The 27,952-nt window shown below is 41.7% G+C and overlaps 1 protein-coding gene across 2 annotated transcripts; it reads left to right on the top strand.

The window, feature by feature from the left end:
- The first annotated feature begins 17,996 nt into the window (after window positions 1-17,996).
- On the top strand, window positions 17,997-23,471 carry LOC136517859 (SEC14 cytosolic factor-like). Of its 2 annotated transcripts, XM_066511514.1 has the most exons (5): window positions 17,997-18,157; window positions 18,252-18,428; window positions 18,964-19,065; window positions 22,228-22,473; window positions 22,995-23,471. In XM_066511514.1, the coding sequence occupies exons 1-5, from the start codon at window positions 18,083-18,085 to the stop codon at window positions 23,253-23,255; spliced, it is 861 nt and encodes a 286-aa protein (XP_066367611.1). In that variant the 5' UTR covers window positions 17,997-18,082; the 3' UTR covers window positions 23,256-23,471. The 2 variants fall into 2 exon arrangements, with proteins under 2 accessions (XP_066367611.1, XP_066367612.1); XM_066511515.1 differs by lacking the exon at window positions 18,964-19,065.
- The last annotated feature ends 4,481 nt before the right edge of the window (window positions 23,472-27,952 follow it).

Here is a 27,952-nt window from a genome sequence, read left to right as displayed (position 1 = left end):
TTGTTTTTGAGGTGTTACATCTAAATGAGGGCTGTGATTTTGAGCTTATTGTTTCTTGTTGGACTGCGAATAAGAAGCATGCAAACTTTAGTACTATTAGTTCTTTAGTGCTTTGGTGTTTCTGGAAATTATGGAACAAAATGTGTTTTCAGGGCGAGTTTTGAACCACCGGCCAGGGAGAAAAGTTTACTGCAATGGATTGTCAGGATGCTAACAAGATGGATGCCAATGTTAATTCAAGCCGATGTTGGGAGATTGGATGGTATCCTTTGTGCAGTATCTGGAGAAGTATGTAGATCAACCACCAAGAATCGACTAGAAGTTCTCAGGGACCATGCAGGACTAAGGACTTAGTGGGGAAGGAGATGTACTCTCGGCTTGTAGGGAGCACCACCGTTGTGTCTCATTCCATGGTTGAAGCACTATGTTTCAGTTGCAATGATGAATCTGTAATGTGATCAGCTTATGCTATGGCGGGCATGCCTAAACGCTTGGACTTGAACGTTGTAATGGTACCCTTTATGTCAATAAAGCGGGAGAAATCTTTTCTCTAAAAAAATCATCATAGTAAAAATATAGCAGTGATCTTTGAATAATGGAGGCACTACGCCAGATTTGCACATCACTGCCGGCCTCATCACTGCCGGATTTGTGAGAACCGGCAGTGACATACTTTCACTGCCGGTTATGAGCTTGAAAATAAAAAAATGATTGGGGCTGGGCTAAAACCGGCAGTGAAGGATCACATCACTGCCGGTTTGTGGCTTGAACCGGCAGTGTTTTGGCGGGCACTCATCACTGCCGGTTTAAACTAAGAGCCGACAGTGATTGGGCACTATCACTGTCGGTTCTAGCCAAGAGCCGATGGTGATAAGCCTACAACACAAAAAGGCTGCAGCCATCCTCTTCTTCCTCCCCTCTTCCATCCCGAGAACAGAGGCGCGCTTTTGGGCCCTTCCCTCCATTGTTGCGGCTGCTCTTCACCATAAAGCTAGTGCTTGGATTTTGAAGAATGGCTTGATCTTTTTGCTTTAAGGTTAGTAACAAATATACACTCCTTTGATTTTGTTGCTTAATTAGCTTCGTTTTGATGGCTACATTGCTTGATTCTCATTCTAGTTCTTTCTCCATTTTAGAGAGCACTTTTCCAATTGGATATTTGTGCAAGGCTCAAATTGTGGTGAATCCACCATCCAAAAGGTTGGTGTCTATGAACACATTTAAATTCCTAACTAATTATTCCATGGTGGTCAAGATCATCATTGTTAGTATGTGATGCTATATTTAGTTCTTAGAAGTAGAGTAGAATAGTTGTTCTTGAATATTGTGCAATAATTGTTTTTTACTACGATTTTCAATTTACAGGGCCGGGGCTACCAATTTCAATTTTTCAATAATTAGTGTACAATAATATTTTCCAAAAATGGTACTTTCGAGCTACAATTATTGTTCATGAAGCTCAATTTCTTATTAATTCTTTGTAATTACTATCTCAGTATTTTTTTGTGCAGAGATGGATCGAGAGTGGATGCATCTGTCCCGAACGGACAAGCGGTACATGCATGGCATCAGCCAGTTTATCACCGATGCCAAAGCCCATGCTGGGAATGGGAACCCTGTCTTCTGCCCATGCAAAGATTGTAAGAATCATAGGAACTTTCGTCAAATTGAGTCTATACGATCACACTTGATTACCAGGGGGTTCATGCCAAACTATACGATATGGACTATGCATGGCGAGGTTGGTGTGAATGTTCTGCGGGAAAACGATGATTATGTGGACATGTTTGACGTAGCCATCCACGATGTTGACGAGGAAACCGGTGTCAACACGGAACCTATGGCCACCGAGGATAACGATGGCATTTCTCAGCTGCTACGTAATGTAGAGACCGGATGTCTTAGTCAAAGACAGCTAAGAAAGCTAGAGAAAATGAGACAAGATGGCAAAACACCATTGTATAGGAATTGTTCAATAAGCAATCTGGAAGCCGACATCATGCTGTTAGAGTTTAAATCGATAAACGGATTGAGCGATAAAGGCTTTGATCAGTTGTTAGCTATAATAAGAAAAATGCTCCCAGAAAAAAACGAGTTGCCAGAAAAGACATACTTGGCCAAGCAAATGATCTGCCCCATCGGCCTTGAGGTTGAAAAAATCCACGCGTGTTCCAATGATTGCATATTATACCGTGGAGAAAAATATAAAGACTTGGACAAGTTCCCCAAGTGTGAAACTCCACGGTATAAGGAAGGGCCGTCAGATGAGGGTACCAAGACTAGAGGAGGTCCCGTAAAGGTCGTTTGGTATGTCCCTATAGCTCCCCAGGTGCATAGGCTGTTTGCATGTGCAAAGTCAGCCAAGCTGTTGCGCTGGCATGGCGAAGAGCGTAAGAAAGATACAATGATGAGGCACCCCGCCAATGGGCATGACTAGAGGACTGTCAATACTATGTTCTATAAGGACATCGGTGGAGAGGTAAGGCACCTTTGGTTTGCTTTAAGCACAGATGGGATGAATCCTTTCGACCAGGTTAGAAGCAATCATAGCACCCAGCTAGTGACACTCTCTATATACAACCTTCCACCTTGGGTCTGTATGAAGCGGTCGTACATCTAGATGCCACTACTGATCTAAGGGCCAAGACAGCCTGGGAATGACATCGATGTGTTTCTGGAACCAGTGATCGATGAACTAGTGGAGATGTTTGAAAAGGGTGTGCCGGATGTTTGGGACGAGTACAAAAAGGAACATGTCACGATCAAGGGAGTACTTATCGCTACAATCACCGACCAACCAGGTCGAGGTTCGTTGTCCGAAGAGAAGACAAAAGGCTATACTGGATGTGTCGAGTGCTTGGACGACACCGATGCGGTAAATCTACCAAATAACTCAAAGATAGTTTATATGGGACACTGTAGGTTCCTACCTAAGGATCACCCTTAGCGTAGGAACAGAAAAGATTTCAACGGTACTATTGAGAAACGCTTAGCTCCAAAATATCGAGATGGGCCTGCGATACTTCGAGAACTCAACAAACTGGAGGTTGTCCTTGGGAAGGGGGACAATGTAGTAGCATGATGGGAGCGTTTAGAAGAAAAAATCGGTTTTCTGGAAACTACCTTACTGGCCATTTCTAAGTGTACGCCACTGTCTTGATCCCATGCACATCACTAAAAATGTGTGCGCTAACACTCTTAACACCTTGATGGACACCAGGGTGACATCGAAGGATTCACTAGCCACACGTCTGGACATGCAACACTTGGGAATCAGGAAGGAGCTGCATCCCATGGAGCTAGAGAATGGCCAGTTCGAACTTCCGGTTGCATCATGGACATTGAAGAAGGAAGAAAAGCGTGCGCTTATTTCTTTCTTCAATGAACTCAAAGTCCCGACGGGCTACTGTGTGAACCCGAAGAGGCTAGTGAACATGAGAGAACTCAAGTTCAACTATGGCCCTATGAAGGCCCATGACTGTCATGTCATTATCACTCAGCTGCTCCCTGTTGCCCTGCGTGGTATCCTCCCCCCAAAGGTCCACGCCCCAATCATAAAGCTTTGCTCGTTCTTCAACGCGATCTCAAAAAAGGTCATTGATGTGTCCATGCTAGAGCAGCTACAGCGGGACATAGCTGAAACTCTCGTTAGGCTTGAGATGCATTTCTCGCCGACTTACTTTGATATCTCATTGCATCTGCTCATTCATCTTGTTGACCAAATTAGAGCCATTGGCCCAATGTACCTGCATCAGATGTTCCCTTTCGAAAGATTAATGAAAGTTTTCAGGAGGTATGTTAGGAATAGATTCAGGCCAGAAGAGGGCATGGTTGAAGGATGGTCAATGGAGAAGGCCATTGAGTTCTGCACATATTATCTGGACATCAAAAGGGTCAGAGTTCCAGAATCTCGTCACGAGGGAAGACTACGTGGCAAAGGAACGATTGGGGAGGAATCTGTTACAGTAGACAACTTTGTTTCTTTCAGACAGGCATAGTTCGCTATTCTCCAGCAAGTCGAGGGTGTGATGCCATACATTGATGAGCATAGGCAATCGCTGCAAACTCTGTATCCGAGCAAGTCACAGGCTTGGCTGGATAAAAAACATAAGGAGGAATTTGTCAGCTGGTTGCGACGTCGCTTGCTTGGAATAAAGTTGGGTAATCAACTGGATGCCTTAGCTAAGGGACCTTCGAGTACATATCTTAAGTACCAAGGGTATGTGATCAATGGATTCACATTTTACACAAAAAAACAAGATGGAAAGAGCACATACCAAATTTGTGGTGTTCGTTTTGATACTCACGACGAAAATGGCAATGTGCAGGCGACATACTATGGTTTTATAGAGGAGATATGGGAGCTAGCCTATGGTCCGTTGAAGGTAGCTCTTTTTCGCTGCTAGTGGGTTCGGCTCGAGGAAATTAACACTGACAGCGAAGGGTTTACTACCGTTGATCTCACTAAGACCGCAATACAAAGACGACCCAATCGTCCTTGCGAGATGTTATGCAAGTCTTCTATGCAAGGGATAACAAGACAAAAGGAAGACTAAAAGTAGTCCTAGAAGGGAAAAGAAAGATTGTCGGTGTCGATGGAGTGACGGACGAAGAAGACTACAGGGGCTATCAGGAAATGCCTGCATTCAGGGCAAACGTACCCCTACCAATCCTTCAAGAGGGTGACGAACCTGCTTACATACGAATTGATCACAATGAGGCCCTCATTGTTGATTCACCTAAAGATAGTTAGATTATTGTTAACTATGTAATCATTATGCAGATGTTGTATCAGTAATTCGCACTGAATATTGAATTTATATTTTGTGCGCATCTCTATAATTTAATTATTGACTATGTAATCAAATATTAAGATGATGTTCACAAACACTATTATTTGATAATTATAGACCATTAATTCATTATCATAGAATTAAATAATCAAGACACAAATTTTTGTGTTATTTTAGAATATAAACTAACTGCATTATTTCTATTAATTAATAAATAAAGAAAAATAAACTAAGTGAACTCCCTATTCTAGCTCAGCGGTTAAGGCCGTGCACTCTGTACTCTGAGACCCGCGCTCGAATCCTAGGCGGGCCAAACTTTTTTATATTTTTTACAAAAGGCTGCGATGGCAAGCTCCAAACCAACACTGTTTTTTATATTTTTTTACCTAAAGTTGGCCGCAAGGCCCTTCAGTGCCGGTTTTGGGTTCAAAACCGGCAGTGATATCTTCTATCACAGTCGGTTGCTCAAACCGACATAGAGGTCCCGTTCGCTTGTCTTAAAAATGGCTTGTTTGGCTTCTTTTTTCAGCCGGAACAGTGTTTTTCTCTCACAACAATTCAGCCGGAACAGTGTTTTTTAGCCAGTTTCAGCCAAGTTTTAGACCAGCGAACGGGGCCAGAAGGCCCAATTCACTGTCGGTTTTTAAACTAAAACCGATAGTGATGTGTAGATGTTCCTCACATGTCAACAGTGCTCCCATGACCACAACCGTTGGAACACTGCTCCCACCTACCCCGACAACTTTAGTTCAGAAATAAAAATGTACCACGACTGCTAGCCCCTATAAAATGGCCCTCGGCCAGGAGCTAGCCTCTCCATGCATGTTGGTTTCAGCCAGGCCTTATCAGCCATGATACAATGTTTTCCTCTCACAACAAACCAAAGATATCATTATGCATCATAGTCCACTAAAATGGTGCACACATGAGGTACTAGAAGAATGCTACTAAAGATAGAGCAACACCGAAGATTGAAGATGCCACGAGGTTCACAGAGCCATCTGCTGTGGTGCGCTCTGGACTATATGTCCAGAGAGACCTGGTGTGCTCTAGGAAATTTCCCGTCCCAAAGCGGCATTGGTTCATCGGTGCGGTGCCGAGCTAAATTCGATGTGCTCTGGACTGTACCGAGAAAAAGGCCATGTACAGCAGAGGCATGGATTCATCGATGCCACCATGTCATCTCCAACCGGTATAGCTCGTAGACCACCTCGGTGCTGTTGTTTGACCCTAGTTGGTGCTAGAAGAATGCTACTAAGGTGGTTAAATTATAATGTGTTGATACACATTGATGGTAACATTGACCTGTACGCAAATAGGTCTTTGTTATCGTATATGGAATTTTAGTGTAAGGTCTTTGTTATCGTATATGTAACTTATTTCTAATTTTTTTGTAATTTTTTTATGTATTTCATTACTATCTAAATAAATATATCGTTGTTGTTAAAACTTTCCCACTATAGTATCTAAATAAATATATCCTTTACTTATATGCATATTCACTGTCGGTTCTATTTAGAAACCGGTAGTGATAGTCACCTTCAGTGTCGGTTCTATTTAAAAACCGGTAGTGATATATACCTTCACTGTCAGTTCTATTTAAAAACCGGCAGTGATGTCCATGCCCCCTATATAAAACAAACTGTCAGCCACATACATCAATCCCACCCACCCACGAACTCTCTCAGTCTCATTTCTCATGTTTCACTCTCACTTCTCAAGACATCCACTCTCTCTACGTGATTTGGTCATGGCTCCTGTATTTTTCAATGGTATTGATATGTTGTCTTCTCCAATATTCTATCTATATTCATTTGATCTATATTTATATTCATGTTTCTTTGCATTCTACATTTATATATATTCTTATTCCTTGCATTCGATCTATATTTAATTATGTTGCCACATTTTACTTGGAAGAATTTTTTGTGCATATATTTTAAGTTCATATTTTTTTGCATTTTATCGATCAGGTGGTATGAACAACGGACCTCCCCCACCACAATAACTAGGTTTCCACCCTGGCGATGAGCCATTTGCTCCTAACGTGGCCATTCCACGGTTCTCTGTTCCAGCTATTGTATGAAATATTTTTCAACATCTTTTGTTTTTTGATGCTAACAAATAACTGTAATTAGTTTAATATCATTGTCGCATGCATATATATGTCGCAGACTATATCCCCAATAGATTGGCTGCGAACATCACTTAGCTGGTTCTTTATCTTGGACATCGTCGAGAACATGACATCTAATGCAAGTGGTCGGCTATGGACGTGTGAACTCAGTTTTTTCATCCCTGTGAGGGGTTCAAATCATCCGAACCATATCCATGGGACCAGAATACCGAGCTTGGACATGATAAGCGCTCAATTAACTGTCATGCGCATTTGTTTAGAGGCACTTCGACGTATTTGCTATGATGTGCCTGATTTTTCGCACTTCAAGGCACTTGCTTTGAATGCTGGTGATATCCCCGTCCCGCAAGCAAGCGAATGGTTTGCGAGCTACAACCATGCGGATGTGGTAAAATGGTCACTTATACCTGAGTCGTGGTTATTTGTTGTTTAATATTGTAATAACATTCTCTAATTTTTTTCTTTATCTCCATATGTAGATTGCGCTACAGGACCTTACCTATGTTGCATGTGGCTTGTGGGCCGTTCTAGACCAAGCTACGGAGCAACTCGGGTACGATTGGGAGTTCTACAATGAAAACCTCGGCCAGCTCACTACAGAAGGACGCCAGTACTGCATAAGGATTACTAACAGGGGTAGTGGTCGTTTAGTAGGTTACATCTATGTCCGACCATTCTTTCGGTATTATGAGGCACGAGAGAGTGCACTCATATCGCCATTGAACTTCATCGATACAAGCGGATACATAATCCGTGACATCAATTACCATATATGGCTACAGAGGCATGTTAGTGTGCGTGGCCCGATCGATCTCGGCAGTGATTCTGATGGTAATTAATGTTTATTTAGAAGGTTTTCAAGGTCGTAGTTTAATTGGATTCTAATTTTAATATGTACGGCTTTGTGTGTTTAATTATAGTCATACATGTAATTTGTGTAACATTTATTGGGTAACTAGAAATATATATTCTGGTGTCGTATTTGTCTCAAAATTTTTCTCCGGCTTGCACGTGCCACATGTGAAGTAAACACCAAGTTTGGGATTTTCTGAAGATGGTTTGCTACTTTCTGAGGTTTAATTGAATTTCCGTGCGACGAGACCGTTTAATTATAGGTTGAACTGAGTCTACCCACGAAAAGATCCAGAATGGTGCCAAACTTTTACGTAGTCTCTAATGTGCCCTAGGGATAAGAATTTTGTGGGGGTGGATGAAAAAATCTATTGGGTCCAATATGAAATTCACCCTCTTTTGTCTCATTGGGCACAGAGAAAAATATAATAAATAAAAAAATGATCAGAAAAACCTAAGATCCTGTGTGGGGTCTTAATTTGGGTGTACAAGTTTGCGAAAAAAATTTCAAGCTATTTCAACATAGGCGGTGTATACATGCTTCACGGAGGTACATGTGCCCCTTCATCGAACCGTGACTATACACATAGGTTATCAAGGTTTCTGTGGTTCATATGCATTCCGGTGTCGTATTGGTCTTAAACTTTTTCTCAGGCTTGCACGTGCCACGTGTGAAGGAAACATCAAGTTTTGGATTTTCCGGAGATGGTTTGCTACTTTCTGAGGTTTAATTGAATTTCCGCGCGACGAGACCGTTTAATTATAGATTGAACTGAGTCTACCTATGAAAAGATCCGGAATGGTGCCAAACTTTTACACAGACTCTAATGTGCCCTAGGGATAAGAATTTTGTGGAGGTGGATGAAAAAAGCTATTGGATCCAAGATGAAATTCACCCTCTTTTGTCTCATTGGGCACAGAGAAAAATATAATAAATAAAAAAATGATCAGAAAAACCTAAGATCCTGTGTGGGGTCTTAATTTGGGTGTACAAGCTTGCCAAAAAAATTTCAAGCCATTTCAACATAGGCGGTGTATACATGCTTCACGGAGGTACATGCGCCCTTTCATCGAACCATGACTATACACATAGGTTATCAAGGTTTCTGTGGTTCTTATGCATTTCGGTGTCGTATTGGTCTCAAACTTTTTCTTAGGTTTGCACATGCCACGTCTGAAGGGAACATCAAGTTTTGGATTTTCCGGAGATGGTTTGCTACTTTCTGAGGTTTAATTGAATTTCCGCGCGACGAGACCGTTTAATTATAGGTTGAACTGAGTCTACCCACGAAAAGATCCAGAATGCTACCAAACTTTTACACAGGCTCTAATGTGCCCTAGGGATAAGAATTTTGTGGGGGTGCATGAAAAAATCTATTGGGTCTAAGATGAAATTCACCCTCTTTTGTCTCATTGGGCACAGAGAAAAATATAATAAATAAAAAAATGATCATAAAAACCTAAGATCCTATGTGGGGTCTTAATTTGGGTGTACAAGCTTGCCAAAAAAATTTCAAACCATTTCGACATAGACGGTGTATACATGCTTCACGGATGTACATGTGTCCTTTCATCGAACCATGACTATATACATATGTTATCAAGGTTTCTGTGGTTCATATGCATTCTGGTATTGTATTAGTCTTAAACTTTTTCTCAGGCTTGCACGTGCCACGTGTGAAGGAAAAACCAAGTTTTGGATTTTCCGGAGATGGTTTGCTACTTTCTGAGGTTTAATTGAATTTCCGCGCGACGAGACTGTTTAATTATAGGTTGAACTGAGTCTACCCATGAAAAGATCCGGAATATTGCCAAACTTTTGCACAGGCTCTAATGTGCCCTAGGGATAAAAATTTTTTAGGGGTGGATGAAAAAATCTATTGGGTCCAAGATGAAATTCACCCTCTTTTGTCTCATTGGGCACAGAGAAAAATATAATAAATAAAAAAAATAATCATAAAAACCTAAGATCCTGTGTGGGGTCTTAATTTGGGTGTACAAGCTTGCCAAAAAAATTTCAAGCCATTTCGACATAGGAATACATATGCTTCTATTTATTCAGTATGTAAAATAAGTTTTTTAATATATATATAAATATCACTGTCGGTTTCAATAAATCGGCAGTGATGAGAAAAAATCGACAGTGATGCTTGTTATCACTGTCGGTTGATTTTGAAAACTGGCAGTGATATTTAAAAATTAAAAAATAATTGTGCCAGCCCTCGGGTTTGAGCTCGGGTCTCGGACTACAGAGTTTAGACACTTAACCGCTGCGATAGTATATGATGTGTGTCTGGTTTATTTATTTTGTCTTTTTGACCTTTACACCGCTTAATAAATAATAAAATTATACCAAAAAAATTGGGGTGCCTGGGATTCGAACACGGGTATTGGGGGCTAAGTTGCGGGGTCTTAACCGTTGTACTAGTAGAAGGTATTCAAAATGAGATGAAAAGATAATTTACTTATGCTGTAACCGCTACACTGAAATCACTGCTGGTTTAAAGAATGGCCCGACAGTGATGTACCCCCATCACTGCCAGAACACAGACATGTTGCAACACGGTATTTCTCAGCACCAAGGTGAAGATGATCAAATAAAGAATTTGACGACACGGTTTTTTGAGCACCAGTAAATTATTACATTGTCCTAAGACATAGATTAATCACTAGTGCTACTAATTATTGCCGGTGCTGCCTGCGTCGTCGTCCCCCTACTGCCGGTGCTCCTCTTCACGCTTCTTTCGCTCAGCCCTGAGCCGGCGCTGTTCCGCATCCATCGCGAGACACCGCTCGGTCTCCTGCTCCTAGCGGCGGCGGCGCTCCTCCTCCTGGCGGCGGCGCTCCTCCTCGTGGTGGCGCTCCTCCTCCTTGGAGATCTCAACGACGCGCTTCAGGATGCAGTCGTTGGTCTCCTTCTGTGTGATGGCGCGGAGGTGCCGGTCCTCCTCCTCCTTCCGAGCTGTCTCTAACGAGTTGAAGACGACCTCCTCCACTGGAAGAGGTTCCGGTTCCTCCTCCGATGCGGTCTCACGGTCCGGATCGTCCTCAAGGTTTACCTCGAGGTCTGATTCGGACGACGGCGTCAGTGGAGGCGTCAGGGGGCGACGTGAGGACGACGTGTTCAGCATTGCCCATGTTGTCTTCAAGCGGCGAGGCATTGTGGTGGTGGGTGGTCGTCGAGGGCCGGAGCGAGGTGTGCGTGGGAAGGGTGTGCTTCACTTTCTTGACGCGTAGTGGTGCAATGGCGACCGACTGCGTGCATGGTGGCCTGGCTTATATAGGTGTGTCTGTGGGTGGAACTAATCATGGTGCAATAACTCCCACCCCTCGGAAGACAGAGCGCGCCTGCGTTGGGAACGCCATTGAACCGCCATTGCACATGCGTTGGGAAGACGGAGCGCGCACGCCTACGTTTGGGAACCGGCGCGAGCAGCGTGGCCAGGGAGTAAACGTGGCATCTCTTCGTGGGGTACTGAAGGGCCACGACCAGTCCAAGGACGGCATCTCTTCGTGGGGACTCCTCGATAACCAGCGTGGCCGGGGAGTTGAAGGGCCTACGCGCAAAGTAGGGATAGATAATCACTCAAAGGAATAAATTCCTTCAAACTCTCCGAAATCAGGTAATAGCTCAATGGTTTGTCCGCTGCTCTGGAACTTGTAGGCTTCGGTTTGAATCAAGGATGCAACACAATTTTTTTGCATTTTCTTTCAATTTATATTGCTGCATCATTGCCGGTTTAAAGAATGGCCCGGCAGTGATGTACCCATAACACTGTCGGTTCCTCGTTAGAATCGGCAGTGATGGGGGTACATCACTGTCGGTTCTAGTTAGAACTGGTAGTGATGAGATCTGGTATAAAAGGCCGCCGCGGGTAGAAATTATCCAAATTTCAACCTCGTGCCAACCATTCCCCACGCTCCTCTTCTTCGACGCCAACGCCCATGCACCGCCCCACGCTGGAGCACCCGTCCACCGCCCCCGCATCGCCATTCCCAGCCCCGCGCTCCTCTTCTTCGACATCGAGGCCCGTGCACCGCCCCACGCCGGAGCAACCGTCCACCGCTCCCCACACCGCCGTTCCTAGCCCCGCGCTCCTCCTCTTCAACGCCGATGCCCATGCACCGCCCCATGCCAGAGCACTCCCCACGTCGTCCACCGCCCGATGCCGGAGCACCGCCGAGGCCTTCAGGAGCGCTCGTGGACAGCTGCTTTACCACCCACATGGTGAGTGCGTGGCTCACTGCCCGCTAAGTATTAGATGAAATGCCCGCTAAGTGTTCTGTTTGTGTAAGAGTTAGATAAGAATTTCTGGCTGATTTGTCCCACAACTGCTTACTTGAATCAGTAGAGGCTTTTCATTTACCAAGTACTACAACTTATTGTTTGATATGATAATTTACTTGCCATAATTTATGTTACTACTACTTTATTGCAATGCTAGCATACAGTTTGATCATGAATGTCTAGTCTATAGTGTCACCGATGCTCAATGTTTTTGGATGAGAGGATGGAGTATATATATTTTAGACCTATAGAACTAATTTTTTTAAATAGTTTTAAAGATGAAGAATGTATGCAACTCTAATATTTTGATAGGGTCCTACTTTATTTGACTAGTCATGTTGGTTAATTACAATGATTTGCCTATTTCCTTTCTGTTGTAGAAGTTTTGCTTTGACCTTTCATCTAATATTTTCTTATATATACTACAAGAAATTATTTATTTCTTTTATAAGTTTTAGTATATTTTAAAAATAATGCTATTTTTCGGAGACCTGTTGTCATAGTCCTAGATCGCCAAATTACACTATAGCAATATTTGATTGTTTGGGGATTCAATCTTAGGGGGAATGTATAGCATGCTTAAAAAAAGGCATCTATAGATCTTTGTTCTAGAAAAAAGTTAAAAACAACTTTTAAAATTGGCTCGGCAGCAGCAGCAAGTATGATTACTAAACCACATTGATCTCCGAATAATAAATAGTCCAATTATTGAGGTAATTTTTTATCATGTCAAGGATAAAGAACATTAAATAGAATTAGTTTGGCCATATAACTTGAATAATAACTCTTGTTCAGTGAGTTACCATTACCACTTACCGCATGCCTAATTTACTTAAATGTATAGGCAACCATGGCATGGTATGTAGTGCATGTTGGTCACATGCCTGGGATTTATCGAACCTGGGAAGATTGCTATGCTTAAGTCAATCGCCACCCTGGTAATTTGCACAAAAAATACAACACAGAAGCTGAAGCTTTGAGGGCCTACTATAGTCATCCGGCCTACCTTGCAAACCATGGGCAACCGGCCTACTATGGTCCAATGAATGCAAACCATGGCCATCCGCTGGCACTGGATATCGAAGAGAAGCCACCCGCCGGAGGTGTGAAGATTAGGAGAATTGCTCATTGGTCTTGGAAAGATGTCATGCTTTTATTTATGGCTATGGTCATCGCTTTTCTTATTTGGAAGTTGATGTAGGCTTAGTTTCGTAGAAGAGTAGGTGGACTTTGTTTTATGTGGTCAATCAAATAATGAATTTGTTCTAGGTGAACATATGCTATTATTTGACTTTGTTGTATGTGGACTTATTATTAGACTTTGCATTAAACATATTATATATATATGAACATATGCTATTAGTAGTTGTCCACGGCCAAAACTAACCACGATCGTGTCACAGTCATGACTCATCGTCGCCTGTTACCCTATCACCGAAGAACTGATCGGCAACAAGAAGCGGTAGATGTCGCTGGGACGGGAGAGCTGCATGATCCGACAAATGGTGACGGTGTCAATCAGGTTGGTGAGAACAAGCAGCCATGGACCCCATCCGGCCTACTCAATCTGGGTCAAAATGACCAAGATGGCCAGGTAACTTTGGTATCATGTCACTATGTAGCCACACACACTAATCAATTGAGAGGGTCATAGCTTACTTGGTGTCTCTAGTAGGAGCCTCCACCGGCCGAGGAGCCAGAGGGTTCGGGTAGCAGGAAGGCCAGATCCAAGCGAGGCGTGTCAAAGGTTCCTGTTGGTAGGAATGCACACTAGCACATTACTGAGTTCGATGAATTCAGGGATCCACTCTCACCGCTTATAGCTTTGACCAAATACAAGACCATCCTCGGGTTACTTGTTAGGGACTTCATCCCAATTAAGTACAGGAAGTGGATTTGTAAAGATGATGACCAGTGGAGGGTTCCCGAAAGCGAGAAGGATTACATATGGGATGTCAAGATCCCAGAGTATTTCACTTTCCCAGCCGAGTATGATAGGGAGTTAGTCAAGAAAAAAGCAAAAGAAATCATGGGAACATGCTTCAAGAATTTCAAGGGGACATTGTACAAGAATTTTGTCCTCCAAAATAAAGAGCCAGATTTTGATGGTGGATAGTTTAGCAAGTAGAAGGACTTCTGGCAGGCTTTCAAGGAATACAGGTTATCCGAGGACTACTTAGAACTGAGCAGGAAGAATAAGGAGAATTCGCAGAAAGCGACGAATCCTCATCATCTCGGCTCTCGTGGCTACACCAAAAAGGTGCCAGAATTTGAAGCAGAACTTCAAAAGATGGATCGCCTTGCTGAGGAAGGCGTTCAGGTTGAGACCACCGATTGGGAGCCCAGATCGGTAATATACTATATGGGGAGGAATGTATGGCACGCCGAGGACGGGAGCTTTAGCTCCTCAAATGTTCCCATGAGCGAACTCATCCAGAGGATCTCCCAGGTAACTGAGGAGGTGAGGCAAGGGACTCGCACTTCTAATAGGGAGAAAGACGTGCTCACCCAAGCACTCGGAACCAAGGAGCACCCTGGTCGCACTAGAGGAACCAGTGTTGTTCCTTAGAAACTAGCATTCCCCTAAGAATCTAACACTTACCGAAGCCGCTCGAGGGGTAGAGAGGAACATGATGCAGAGTATTTGAGGAGACTAAAAGAGATGGAAGACAGAATGGAAGCACGGATTAAGGCGACCGTTGAAGCGTGAGTCGAGCAAATTTTATTGTCCAAGGGGTCAGTAGTACCACAAAACTCTACTCCTACTGCCTTTAGCCCACAGTTTAGGGGTCGCAGCAGCTGCGGATCGACCCCGCTCAACGAAGAAGAGGCAAATGTGCCTCATCCGGTGGACGACATCACTGAACCCGTCAATGTCAGGTTGTACATTCGTCAGGAATGGACAAAGGACAAGGTGGCGCTCGGCCAGGCCTGGCCTGTGGGAGATGGGCCAATTAATGGCCGCCTAATTCTACTGGGGTACGCTCGTGTCACCATTGACAGAATACTTGATAAGAAGTATAACAAGATACCCATTGAGTACCCCGTAGCGGAAGACACGCCAAAACTTGGTCATAACAAGGGCTCTCAAGTGGCCTGGCGCAAGCGCTTCATTAAGCTTGACCACCAATTGTCCTCTGATGATGAGGACGACTACGAGTCTTCGCCCACCTGCGATGATAACTCACTATCTCCCAACAGAGATCACTCCTCTCCTCATCCAGAGCCATCACCCCCGAGAAGACAGAGGTCTTCTTCTATTCCCCCTCGTCTGACTCCATCTTCATTAGCCCCGAGAAAAGAGACTCCTCCTCCTCCTCCTCCTCCTCCTCCTCGTCCGACTCCATCTTCATCAGCGCCGGGAAAATAGAATTCTCGTCGTCATCCTCCTCCTCCTCCACCTCAGCCCAAAACAAGATCAAGGACATCCTCGCAGTCGCAGAAAAGGTCCTTGGATTCGGTCGCTAATGCTCCCAAAGTGGACCAACAGAAAAGAAAAAGGCCATTCAGTGGCAGCGTTACCTCCTTGATGGAAGAAAAATTTACAGCACATGTCAAGAAGGAATATTGTATTAGTTTCTTCAATCTCTGTGCCTCACTACCATCGTTTATGTTGAAGTCCGAATTCGAAAGGCAAACACAGAATAAATACGCTACAACAAGAGACGAAGAAATACACAACAAAGATTTAAGGAACATACAAAAGTACATCGAAGACAACCCAAGATTAACCATGAAAGAGGCCGCGACCATCTATTATGATGTACAAGGGACGGCAACACCAGCAATGAAGTATGTAAGGGGCAATTTTTTGGTTCATGATCATGAGTATAAAAATCTGACACCATATATGGGCCATTTACATGAATATTACATGGCTCAAGCAACAGAGACGGACAACTTTGGTTTTGAGGTTATTATCCGTTCGCCACATATTTTCAATTATCCTGAAGAAGAGAAGTTTGATGTCGAGTGGGAGTGCTTATTCCAGCTATACCAGAAACGCGATCTCGATATTCAACTGTTGACGCTGTGGACTATGTAAGTACCCTACACGCACGATATTACAATTAACTACTTTCTCGATACACAAATTGTTAACTTTTGAGTACTTCCCATGATTTTATGTAGGTGTATAGCAAAATTTTGCATTCTAAAAAGTAAATGGGATTACATAGGCTTCTTGGACCCCATGCGAGTCAATGAGAGGGCATGTCTAGGCCTCTATGGATGTGATGTGGAAGACCTGAAACATAGATTGATTGTTGTTTTCGACGAATTCATGATGAAGAAGAAAACCCACATACTTCTAGCCTACAACTGCGAGTATGTGTTCTCGACTTTTAATTTTATGCTTCTTTTTTCATTAAGATTATTCGATAATTAGGATTCTGTGATTGCAGCAACCATTTCGTCTTCATTTGTGTTAATCTTGCCAAAAATCTGCTCGAGGTGTGGGACTCGAAGAAAAAACCATTTCATCATCTGGATGCACTGGTGTCAGTGCTGAATTAGTAAGCGATCCTAATAACATATTATTTTTTAATCACACATACCGCTTTCTAATGTTTCTCCTTTTAATGTTGCTCAGTGTCCGAAGAAGCCATATCGGTGGGAAGCCGGTCCCATTCAAGGTTGTCGAAATGGAGGGGAAGTACCTATCACAGCCGGCGGGAAACAATGAGTTTTATGTAATGTGGGCAATGCTTCGCTACATCAGCGGGAAATCGGAAGAAGCCGATAAGTTGGTGTGTATAATGCTCATTTCATTTATGTCTGTTAATAATTTAACAAAATGATTTACTGTTCCTCTTTGGATATCATCTTTTTTTAACGACAGCGCAAGAAATTTAAGCACGAAAGGCTGCTAGAGATGGAGATCGTCGCACTACAATCGGAGCTGTAAAAATCATCTTAGCCGAGGTATTGGAAAAAGAAGGACTATTTTCCATTGCACAATCCGTGAAGTACAAGGACCAGTATGGCCCAGAGCGACTCGCCAGATTATTGTAAGAAGTCTGAGAACATTTCTTTTTTGTTTTGAGGGATCAAGATCTAGATATAACATTTGAATTATAACCGTAACATTTGTAATGTTTAATATTTATGGACCTGTCGTCTACGTAACGTATATAAAGCGAAACCCGATCCCACCAAAAAATATAAATTAAAATAAATTATAAAACAATAAAATGCGAATGGGCCATCACCGCCGGTTAGCAACAAACCGGCAGTGTTGTCGTAACCATCACTGCCGGTTAGAGCCATGAACCGACAGTGTTCTCTTGCTCGACACTGCCGGCTTGAGCCATGAACCAACAGTGTTGGAATGCTCAACACTGCTAGCTTGAGCCATGAACCGACAGTGTTCTCTTGCTCCGCACTGCCGGTTTGAGCCATAAACCGACACTGTTGTCTTGATCAACACTGCCTACTTCAGCCATCAACCGACAGTGTTGGTTTGCTCAACACTGCCGGCTTGGGTCAAGAACCAACAGTGTTATCTTGATCAACATTGCCGGCTTGAGCCATAATCCGACAGTGTTGGCTTGATCTACACTGCCGGTTTGGGCAAGAACTGACACTCTTGAAGCAAACGTCACTGTCGGTGGGGACTACAAACCGGCAGTGTTATTCAACTAGACACTGTCGGGTGGAGCCACGAACCGACACTATTGTCTGTAGATCAGTGTCGGTTTTTAAGAACCGACAGTGATGTTAACCCCATATCACTATGCCACTGTCGATTCAAAATCTGACAGTGAAGAGGGTTTTTGAACCGATAGTGATTTTCAGATCTGGCTAGTCTTGTGTATTCCTATTCGCTCCTGATCACGTCGTCCACTCGTCTCCTGTCGACACGATGCCTCCAGACCTCAAAAAATAATACGACCACGACGCGCCACAAACTCAATAAATCCGCAGCGATGGTACGTTCCAGCTTCCTCGTTTGGCACCTGTATCTTGTACTCTGTAGCGAGCCAGCCCCGGCCACATAGCAATCGCAGAGCCATGAGTTCTCTGTTGAAGACCAGGAGTGAAGGGAACCAACAAAAACAGGCGTCTCCTCAGGAACAACAGCTAAAGGTACCAGTCAGAAACTATGAATTAATGTCCTTTCCTCGATTTTCTACTGTCGATATATGGAGTGACATGAATCTCTGGAGTCCTGGACATGAAGATAGAGGAGGTTCGTGAGCTTCTGGGGGACCTGCCGACGGAGATGCCGAGCTTCTTGTCGGACGGTACCATCCGCCGGTTTCTCCGAGAAAAGAACTGGAGCATGGAACAGGCGACCAAGGCTCTCAAAGAGGCTGTCAAGTGGAGGCGTCGGTTCAAGCCAGAAAAGATTTGCTGGGTATTCGAATCTTCGCTCTACTTCGAATCTTAATATTGTAGAGGTTTTTCTCAAATAATAATTAGAAAAATACTCCTACTTCTTGGTTTACCTTTTCGTCGTAGCCTGATCCTTTGTCAAGAAGGCACACACAATACTCCGCTCTCGGAGATCAGGGTGTGTTTGGTTAAAAAAAAAAGAGGTGGTCCATCATTTACTTATTTCTCACTTTTTCTTGTTCGGTTCGTGGATTAGAATGAGTTGATATATCGTCATTTTATTTCTCATAAGCTAATAATTAGTATATACATGAGAAATGGATCGATTCAACCGAACTATTGGAATGAAATCAGAATACTCAACCTCACGAAACATGAGGCGATTCCACAAACCAAACACACTGATCGCATGGACACCAGCGCTTTACTAATAAACTTACTCACATGTGCATGTATAGTCTACACACCCAAAATGATCTACGCTTGATTTTACGCGTAGTATTTGTTATACACTGGTAATAACGAAGAGCATATTTCTTGTCGGAAATCAATGTTAGGAAGACCTCGCTAGCAAGGAGAACGAGGTTCAAAGAGCGTATATACCAGACTATCTTGACAACAATGGGAGAACTGTCTTCGTAATAATGACGCCAAAAAAGGTCAGTTTCAGTACATCTGATGCACCATATATCGACCTCAATACTTAACCAAATGCATGTCTTAGGCCCAAAATGTACAGATTTGACTTTTACACACCCAACAGCAACATAATTACTCTTACAAATTATATGACATCACCAAACGGTTTTTACAACAATTAAAGTATTTGTTGTCACTAATATAAGTGGTCTTCATTTCAAATTATAAGATGTTTTTAGCTTTTCTATATATATTATTTTCATTATGTATTACCTAAGGGCGCACTAAAAGTCATATCTTTATAAGGTTCAAGTGTCCAATTAATGCCACTGAATCATCAGCAAGGCATTTGAGGATTGAGCGTTTAGCTTACATTCAAACTCCAGAGCACAGAATAGACTAATACGTATAGAGAATTGATCAAATCAAATAATATAAACTGGAGAGCAACGGTGCTTACTATCCAATCCTATGGCCTTGGATGAGCCACCGTGTCAGGGCCCCTGGCCGCACGAGCCGCTAGCTGCACAGGCGGCCGTGAAGCTCCACCGCGGACACGCGAGAGCTACGACAGCCCGCCAGACGATGCTGCCTACCAGACGCCTGCCGGTGTTGTCCCCTGCAAGATGACCGTACCCGGCTCGCCGCGCCGGAGTCGCGGCCTGACCCGCGAACACCTTCTGCTGTGGCCACCGGGCCTTGTACCAGCCGTGGGCGCTGGCCTGAACTAGCACTGTGCCTCATGCCACAGCCACCGTCCTAGGACCCCTGCACCTAAACGCGCCTCCTGCCGCCGGCCACTGCTGCTAGTACTGATGAGAACAGTACAAGACGGAGCTGGTCTTCTTGGTTTCAGACGATAGGATGAGAATAAGAAGATAAGAGGCAGTTTCGTCCTTTCCCGAGGTGTTCATGCCATTTTGTTTTCTTAATCTGTTTATAATCGTTCAAAGTTAACTTTCCGTGGGGGCAAGTGGCTCATTTATAATTTCTAAACATGCGGATAAAATTATAGATTTTAAAAAGTAAAAGTAAAATTATTACCAATAGTTTCTACGGCAAGGGCAAACACCAATATCCATTTTTCAAAATTTATCAAACCAAATGCACCTGGCAATGTTTTCCGACCAAAGCTCACCAATCCCGTCACGACAGCATGTTAGTTGAAGTTCCAAATATATATTTATCTGATTTTATTCTTATGTGTTCCTAAAGAAATAATAGTGAGGAAATTTTGACACTAATAAAAATCATACACTAGTTAGAGAGTAATATTTAGTCAAAAATAACCTAGTAAATATTGATAATACAGTATTTACCACTAATTATGTATCATATGTGACACGTGCTTTTGTCACTAATAAATATTGTAACAATAACAAAATTTATTTGGTCACAATTAACTTTGTAAACAGTGACTAAAAATATTTTGCCACAACATTTTCTCACTAATTGTATGCCATCTGGCGATATAAAATTCTGCTACTCATAATGTCACAATAGTGGGGGAAAATTATTTAGTCACAATTAATATGGTGAATAGTGGCAAAATATAATTTCGCCACAATATTTTCTCACTAACATTGAACCATGGGGCGATATAATATTTTGTCACTAATGAATGGCATAACTATGAGGAAAAAATATTTAGTCACAATTAACCTATTTATTAGTGATAAATTAATGTTTCTCCACTAAGTTCACCACTGAAGGCGCATCCTATGGCGATATAGTAGTTTGCCACTAATAACCGACGCAATAGTGATGAAAATTAGTTTGGGTCACTAATAACATGGGGATCAGTCACAAATCAAAATTTCACCACCACATTTTATCACTGGTGCTCAATCTCCCTGCAGTGTCCCATGTGTATATCTTTAGATTTAGGGTATAAATGGCCCGACAAAGTATAAGTAGATGAAGTATATGATCATACTAGACCATCAAGGGCAGTATGTATGTCAGAGTATATGGTTATACTTATTTTATTTAGTACTATAATAGTATTATAATAATATATTAAAAAAATATGGGGTCTTTTGAAAAAATTTCACATAGTAAGATTTGGAGTATCTTAAAATGAGTATCTAAACATACTGAAACTAATAAATGAGTCTGCCCACATTCTCAATATGGTTTATTGAAGATGGGAGTAACTACTCCTGGAGTAAAAAAACATATATAATTTTTTGCTTATGTGGCAAAACAATAATTGATATAGAGAGTATGGAGCTGTAACACCATGGTGTAACAACGTCGGCACAAAATCCAATAGTTCAACATTAACTTTAACAGTTTGAATCCACCTTCATAGACACAAAATATGAAATAATTAATTAATATGATTACAGTGGATATAATGACATAATATCATGCATTGTAGCAGTTGTTTCTTTAAAAAAATTAAGACTACTCTTCTCGTGATGTGGATTCGATATTGGAGTATGATACTATAGATTGGCATTAGCCTACTGTTGATCTCAAAAAAATGTGTAAAACTCATTGTTATGTTATAAATTTGCCTATGTTCTCAAGATATATTATAACACAAAAAAATGGTGGATGACATTGGAGACATGTCTCTCAACCGTTAATCAAATATTTTTTTTGGATAGTGACTGGATATTTGTTAGCTATATGTTAGCCAAGAGCTTAACATTTGGTTTTGTAAGATATAATAGATCCATACGAGAATGTATGATTCTATGAATGACACATAGATCTTGTAGAAGTTTTTATTATGTGTGATTTGGAGTAGACAACTTGAATCCATTGCATAACTGTAATAGATCGATAACATGAGATTTTTATCACGCGTCCTTGATATTCTTGGTACCCTTGAGTCTTTTCCCTATACAAGAATCAAAATTTATATTTTAGTAGCCTCAAATTCTCTCAAGTTGTCTAATTTTTGTCTACTACCTCATTGTGGTATTGTGTTTCTCTTGCTGACAGAGTTTGCAGTCACTATTCGCCTTTATAAGATATGTATACATATATAGCCCACAATATCTGATGCAAGTAGGAGTCAAACATATATTTCCATTCTCAAAGTATAGGAATTTTAAAATCAGAATCACACGGTCCTAGATTGAAGAGGATATGAATCAGCTTCAACTTTAATGTATGCACGTACCTCGTTTTATGCATCGCATTTACTGAAGTTCTCACATGTTTTACAGAGCTTAACTTCAACAAAGGAACATATAAAACAGCTAGTGTATAACCTTGAGATTTTGGCATTGAGCTCGGAAGACGCACAAGAAGAGAACGTTGTTTGCATGTGTGATTTCAGTGGTTGGACACTATCAACTACACCATTGTGGGAAACCCGAGAATCGTTGTACATAATTCAAAACTATTATCCAGGGTTGATTGGAGCAGCAATTCTCAGCAATCCGCCAAAGATATTTGAATCTTTTTGGAAGGTACTCATATATCAACTTATTTGTATAAAAAATTGTTATATAATCCCTCCGTTCCAAATATAAGTCGCTTGACTTTTTTGATACGTCCATTTTTCTATGTATGTAGATCGGCATATGTTGCATCTAGATACATAGTAAGATGAATGTACAAAAAAAATCAAAATTACTTATAATTTAGAACGAAGGGAGTACTCTTTTTCTAAAAGTTTGAGGTTTTTAAGAATGTAAATAGTCAACCTTCTTTGACTTTTAATCTACTAATAATTTGCTGTGACTTTTGTCTACTAATTTACACTAAATCATTCAAAAGAATTCATCATGATAGGAAGCATATTATCAGTGTACTGCTGAAATCATCATATGGCTGTGGGTATTCCAACTAAACATGATGACTACCTTTACGCTTTTCTATGACCTTAAGATGACTTAAGCAAGACAGTAACAATCCTTTTATGTACAGATTGATGAGTTTTAGTGAATATATATGTTGGCAAGATGTATGACATGCTTGCCCTTTGCAGATTGTAAAACACTTCATCGAGCCAACGTTGTATGACAAAGTGAAATTTGTTTATAGCAACAACTCATATAGCCAGAGGATATTGGCTGACATGTTTGACCTGGACAAGTTGGAGTTTGCATTTGGAGGAAGAAACACTGCTAGCCTTGATATTACAAAGTACTCTGAAAGAATGAGAAGAGGAGATCAGATAAGGGGTGCTTGCAAGGACGCAAGTGGTACCATCTCACCTTCTGGACAACGAATACAATCGACTACATGAAGACTAAAACCTTGTATTTACATGTGAAGCCCTGAGCCATGGAAGCTAGATTTTCCAATCAAATGCTAAAGTTTGGTAACTATGAGAGCCATGGAGGTTAATCATTAAAGACCTCCTTTATGTTATTTATTTATGGTTCTCGAACAAGAGAACATGAATCTGTAATAACATAAGAAGCCTAATCTGAATAAAGCCTGCCTTAATGATGAATGTCAACATGATAATCTTAATATTACTTATGAACCAAAGGCGCCATTTTTTCTTTTATTTGTCAATGGACGAACTGTAGTCTGTTCCAAAGTACTGTTAGCTTTACACTACAACCCTGTCCAATGAAAATATTATATGTCCCATCCATGTATTTGCACGCACTGTTTATGACTATGGTGATTCTAGTTGGTAAGGGCAAGTTGTATGTGTGGACATAAGGGAGAGTGAACGAACTTTTTTGGTAATGCGGCTCTAGCAATCCAAAACCTCATCCGACATATGTTGTACAACTAATAGCAACAATAGATCCAATCTATTACTACATATATCATCCATAATACCGATCAAAAAAAAAACTATGCAGCTCTGATAGTATTATTGTTGAACTAGTATATCATGCTTGCACAATAAATATATCATGTTCAACCAAGATATCATGTGAGTAGGAGATCATAAATCGTTACCACTGACGTGCAACATAATGAAAGAAGAGTTGAAGTAACCTAGTTCAATGTCATGCGCGTTGATATAGTGGAAGTAGATGTTTTGTCCTCGCGTTCCAGCAGCAGCCTCACATGCCCCGCCTCGTCTGTCCATCTCGTACTCAACGCCAATCAACGTAGCAACAACTACAATAGCATCTCCATAGAATCCACATGTGGGATGGAATACCTTGTGCTGAAGTGGCAGCGACGACTAGGATATGGGTAGGCCAAACTATCTCTTAGCCCTAGTTACAGCCCTCATATATATAGACCCCACTAATAGGTTTCTACCGTAGAAGCCCATTAGAACTCGCTGGGCTCAATATCCTAATTTGGTCCACCTATGGTTTCAATCAATATATAGCGTGTATGATTTCCACTTGGGGCACATCACCAACTCAACCTCAGTGGATTGCAACTTAAGAAAGTGCCCTGTTGAATGCATGGAGTGCTGAGAAAACTAAATTAGTCAGCTAGAGCCTACCTATATGAGACTAAAAAAATAGATGTGTTGACTAACCTCTATTCATATCGATTTACCAAAGCCAAAATACTTCTAAAGATGTCTTAGTAAGGCTGAGGGAACCCGAGAGCAGTGAAGGGGAAACTTCCTTTAGAAAAACCTAGAGTACTTACTCAAATATGAAATTTCTCTTTAGGGAAATTAATTAGGACCATCATAGAATTTATACCACTTTGAAGGAATTCATCTAGAATCTAACGATGTATCTCACTATGACTCCAATTTCCTTCTCCATACCATACAAAAGATTAAGGAGTCCTAGATATACCCTAGAACACTATTAGAACACTACAAGAAAAAGAGGTATTAACGACGGGATCTGTGATCGTTAAAAGTCCTAATGTGGTCGTCCATGGTCATTAAAAGCTTCGTCGTTAATACAATTAACGACCACGTAATATTTCCCGTCGTTAACTTTTCAACGACTGAACAGTATGTGGTCGTTGAAACTAGATTTGTAACGACCACATTTTCATCGTTAATATTTTTACACCATCTATCATGAGGCACTAACGACCATGTTTTAGTAATAACGACCATATTTTTTTGGAACTAATAATATTTTAAACCACATTTATATTGATAATTTTTTCACATTGGCTACTTATTTATAACACCAACCACCACTTGACACCATGTAAAATGAAAATTTCCATAGCAGAGGAAACACAATTGATAAACTTGCAACAGAGAGCTATTATTATTTATCCAATTTGTCATCATATAAAGATATATCTTTGCAAAAAAAGTCAAAAACATCTAACCATGAAACTAATGGTGCCTAACTGCAGGACCATTCCTATTACAAAGAATTAGCAGCAATAAGCTATGCTTGAAGGTGAACACCACCCGTACTACTATAACTAAAATACTAATCTTCAACTTGAGGCACTCTGCAACATTACCCTCTGACAGCTTGGTCTTGTCAACAAGGAGAAGACTGCCGTAACTTCGTTGTTAACACTATGCATAAACAAAAAATAATAATAACTAGTTAATACTTAAATGAACTGATGTCAAATATGCACTGAATATCAGAACTATGCCTGAGAAGATCGGAGATTTTGACATCCAAGCAATACACAATAACAACTCAAACATATCTTATTTTATCTCACAAGCATCATAAGGATAAAATGCACCTAAAAATTCCTATAATAAAAAACCTTGCATGTTACTCCTAAACTTGCTGATGCATCATGTGCATTTTAAATTCAAATGAGAAATTAACTTGTGCACAAACTAAACAAAACTGAGCACTACCTGTTTTGGCGGACCATCCGTCAGTCATGACAGAGCGCCCGTCGACACTCTCGCACAATTAGCCAGCCTGTCAAACCTAGCCGAGCCTGACGGACCGTCCGCCATGCGGCGGACCATCCGCAAAAACCGTGATGCTACAGTAACCATGCTCCCTTGTTTACATTGTTTTTTTCTTTCAATATTCCAATAACCATAACTTGTTGAGATGAACTCCAAATAACGTGTTTGAGTAGTGAAACAGAAAGCATTTGACGAGCTCTACGCATCTATGATATTTGATCAAGAATCCGAGCTACTTATAAAAATTTTATTTTTTAACACTCATTAAAACTCTTGTTGAACCCTTCACCACTTTACACTTTCTAACACAAATTGTATTCTGGGTATTACACTCACGTAGTAGATTATAAATATAGTTTCTAGAGAACCCGAGAGCACCTAGTTTCCGACGGAGCGTCCGTCACCTGGCACGCACTGTCCGTCAGCCACTCGAGATTGAAAAACGTCTAAGTCCCAACTTTCTGGAGTGTCCCACAGGAAGTTTCGTGAATCCACAGAGTGTCCGTCACCCATGATGGAGTATCCGTCAAGGCTAATCGACAGCACATATACCCTGTGCCACCTACACATCACATATATGATTAAACTCTAATCAAACAACATCAATGCACATTATGTCATGTCATTTATTCTTATGCATTGTATTCATCAAGCATCATATTTATTTGTTGCACCTTGCACTCACTAGAGTTGAACCACACAAGCTTCTCATCTTGCACTCTCATCTCTCTTTCATACTTTGCATAAATGTCTTGCATACATGATCATAATATCTCCTACATGTGCATACATATAGGTACACGATATCGGAGAGACGTCTAGTGATGTTCCAAGCTATTGGGACATTGCTCTTCAACCAGGCAGGCACCCACTACTATGAACCCTATTTTGGATACTTATTACTTATTTCATTATGAGTTATGCATTTCATCTAAATATGACTAATAACTCAATATTGCTTCTTTAATCTAGAACTACTCACTAAATGATTATAGCCTTCACTTAAGCTACGGGAAGGGATCTTTAATTGCTTATTTGCTTAGTTGCATTTAGAAGTCGAGTGTGAGAAGGGAACTCACTCACGCGAGTGTAGGAGCTTCATCGGGATAATTAATTACTTAAAACCTGCAAGGGTATCAACTTGATTTATAGTTGCTAAATTATGACTAAGGACCAACCCCAACATGAGATATTTAACATGATGATCTAATTTGGTAATCTCTACTCACGCGAGGGGTAAGGTCACTATGAGTGTTGTTGTATCTCAAGTGACATAGCTCATGGAGTAATTAAAGACCATTCATTGGGATAGTGAGTTTGAGTAACCACCGGTATAGACCACATGTCATAAATTGGGGTGACAAGTGTAACACCCTAAATTTTACAACATTTTAAAGTAGGGGAAATTGATTTATTGAGCATGTTTGTGAGCATTTAAATTTAGGAAGAATAATAAAGTTTATCAAATTAAAATTAAATATAGGTTAACAACAATGAATGTGCATTCATGCTGCTGCATATTAATTTTTGGAATGGTTTGATTTGAACTCAAGTTTGAACTTGATTTGAATTTTGCCTTCAAAATTGCTTTGAAAAGAAATTGGAAAAAAAAACTCTCCTCCTTCCTCTTTCCGGCCCGTAGGCCTGTTGCCGCCCTTGGCCTGCTTATCCCCTTCCCGGGCTGCGTTGCCTCCGCTCGGGCTGAAGCCCAGCGCTCTTTTCCTCTGCGTCAGCCCAAGCCGGTTTCTCCTTTGCGCGTCACGCGGCCCAACGCTGCAAGCCGCCGGCCCAGTTTCGCTGGCCAGCCGCAAGCCACGCCCGCGCAAGCTCCCTCCGCCCACTGACAGCCCTGGCCCGTAGGTCAGGGGCTTCCCCTTCCTTTCGCCGTAGCCAGCTCGGACTCCAACCTGTGCTGATGCCGTCGAGTCCGCCTTGGCCACGACCTCCTTGATGCCGTCACGCCCAAGTAAATCCGTCCTAATAAATAGCTGGCCACGTCGCCTCCCCCATCTCATCTATTGCACGTTTCTTTCGCCCAAGCAGTCGCAGCCATGCAACGCTCTAGGGCCGCTGCCGTCCAACGAGCACCGCATCGCCTCCGTGCTTCCTCCGCCGCCGTAATCTCCCTGGGTGAGTTCGCATCGACCACCTCTTCT

The sequence above is a fragment of the Miscanthus floridulus genome, chromosome 17, assembly GCF_019320115.1.
Source record: "Miscanthus floridulus cultivar M001 chromosome 17, ASM1932011v1, whole genome shotgun sequence".
Lineage (NCBI taxonomy): Eukaryota > Viridiplantae > Streptophyta > Magnoliopsida > Poales > Poaceae > Miscanthus > Miscanthus floridulus.
Note: the sequence above shows the minus strand (reverse complement) of the source record. Positions and strands in the feature narration are given on the sequence as shown.

Excerpts from the sequence above, each read along its gene's own strand:
- LOC136517859 (XM_066511514.1), top strand. The coding sequence starts at position 18,083 with ATGAGTTCTCTGTTGAAGACCAGGAGTGAAGGGAACCAACAAAAACAG. Across the intron at positions 18,158-18,251 it reads CTCAGGAACAACAGCTAAAG|ATAGAGGAGGTTCGTGAGCT; the intron begins GTACCAGTCAGA and ends CTGGACATGAAG. Across the intron at positions 18,429-18,963 it reads AGCCAGAAAAGATTTGCTGG|GAAGACCTCGCTAGCAAGGA; the intron begins GTATTCGAATCT and ends AATCAATGTTAG.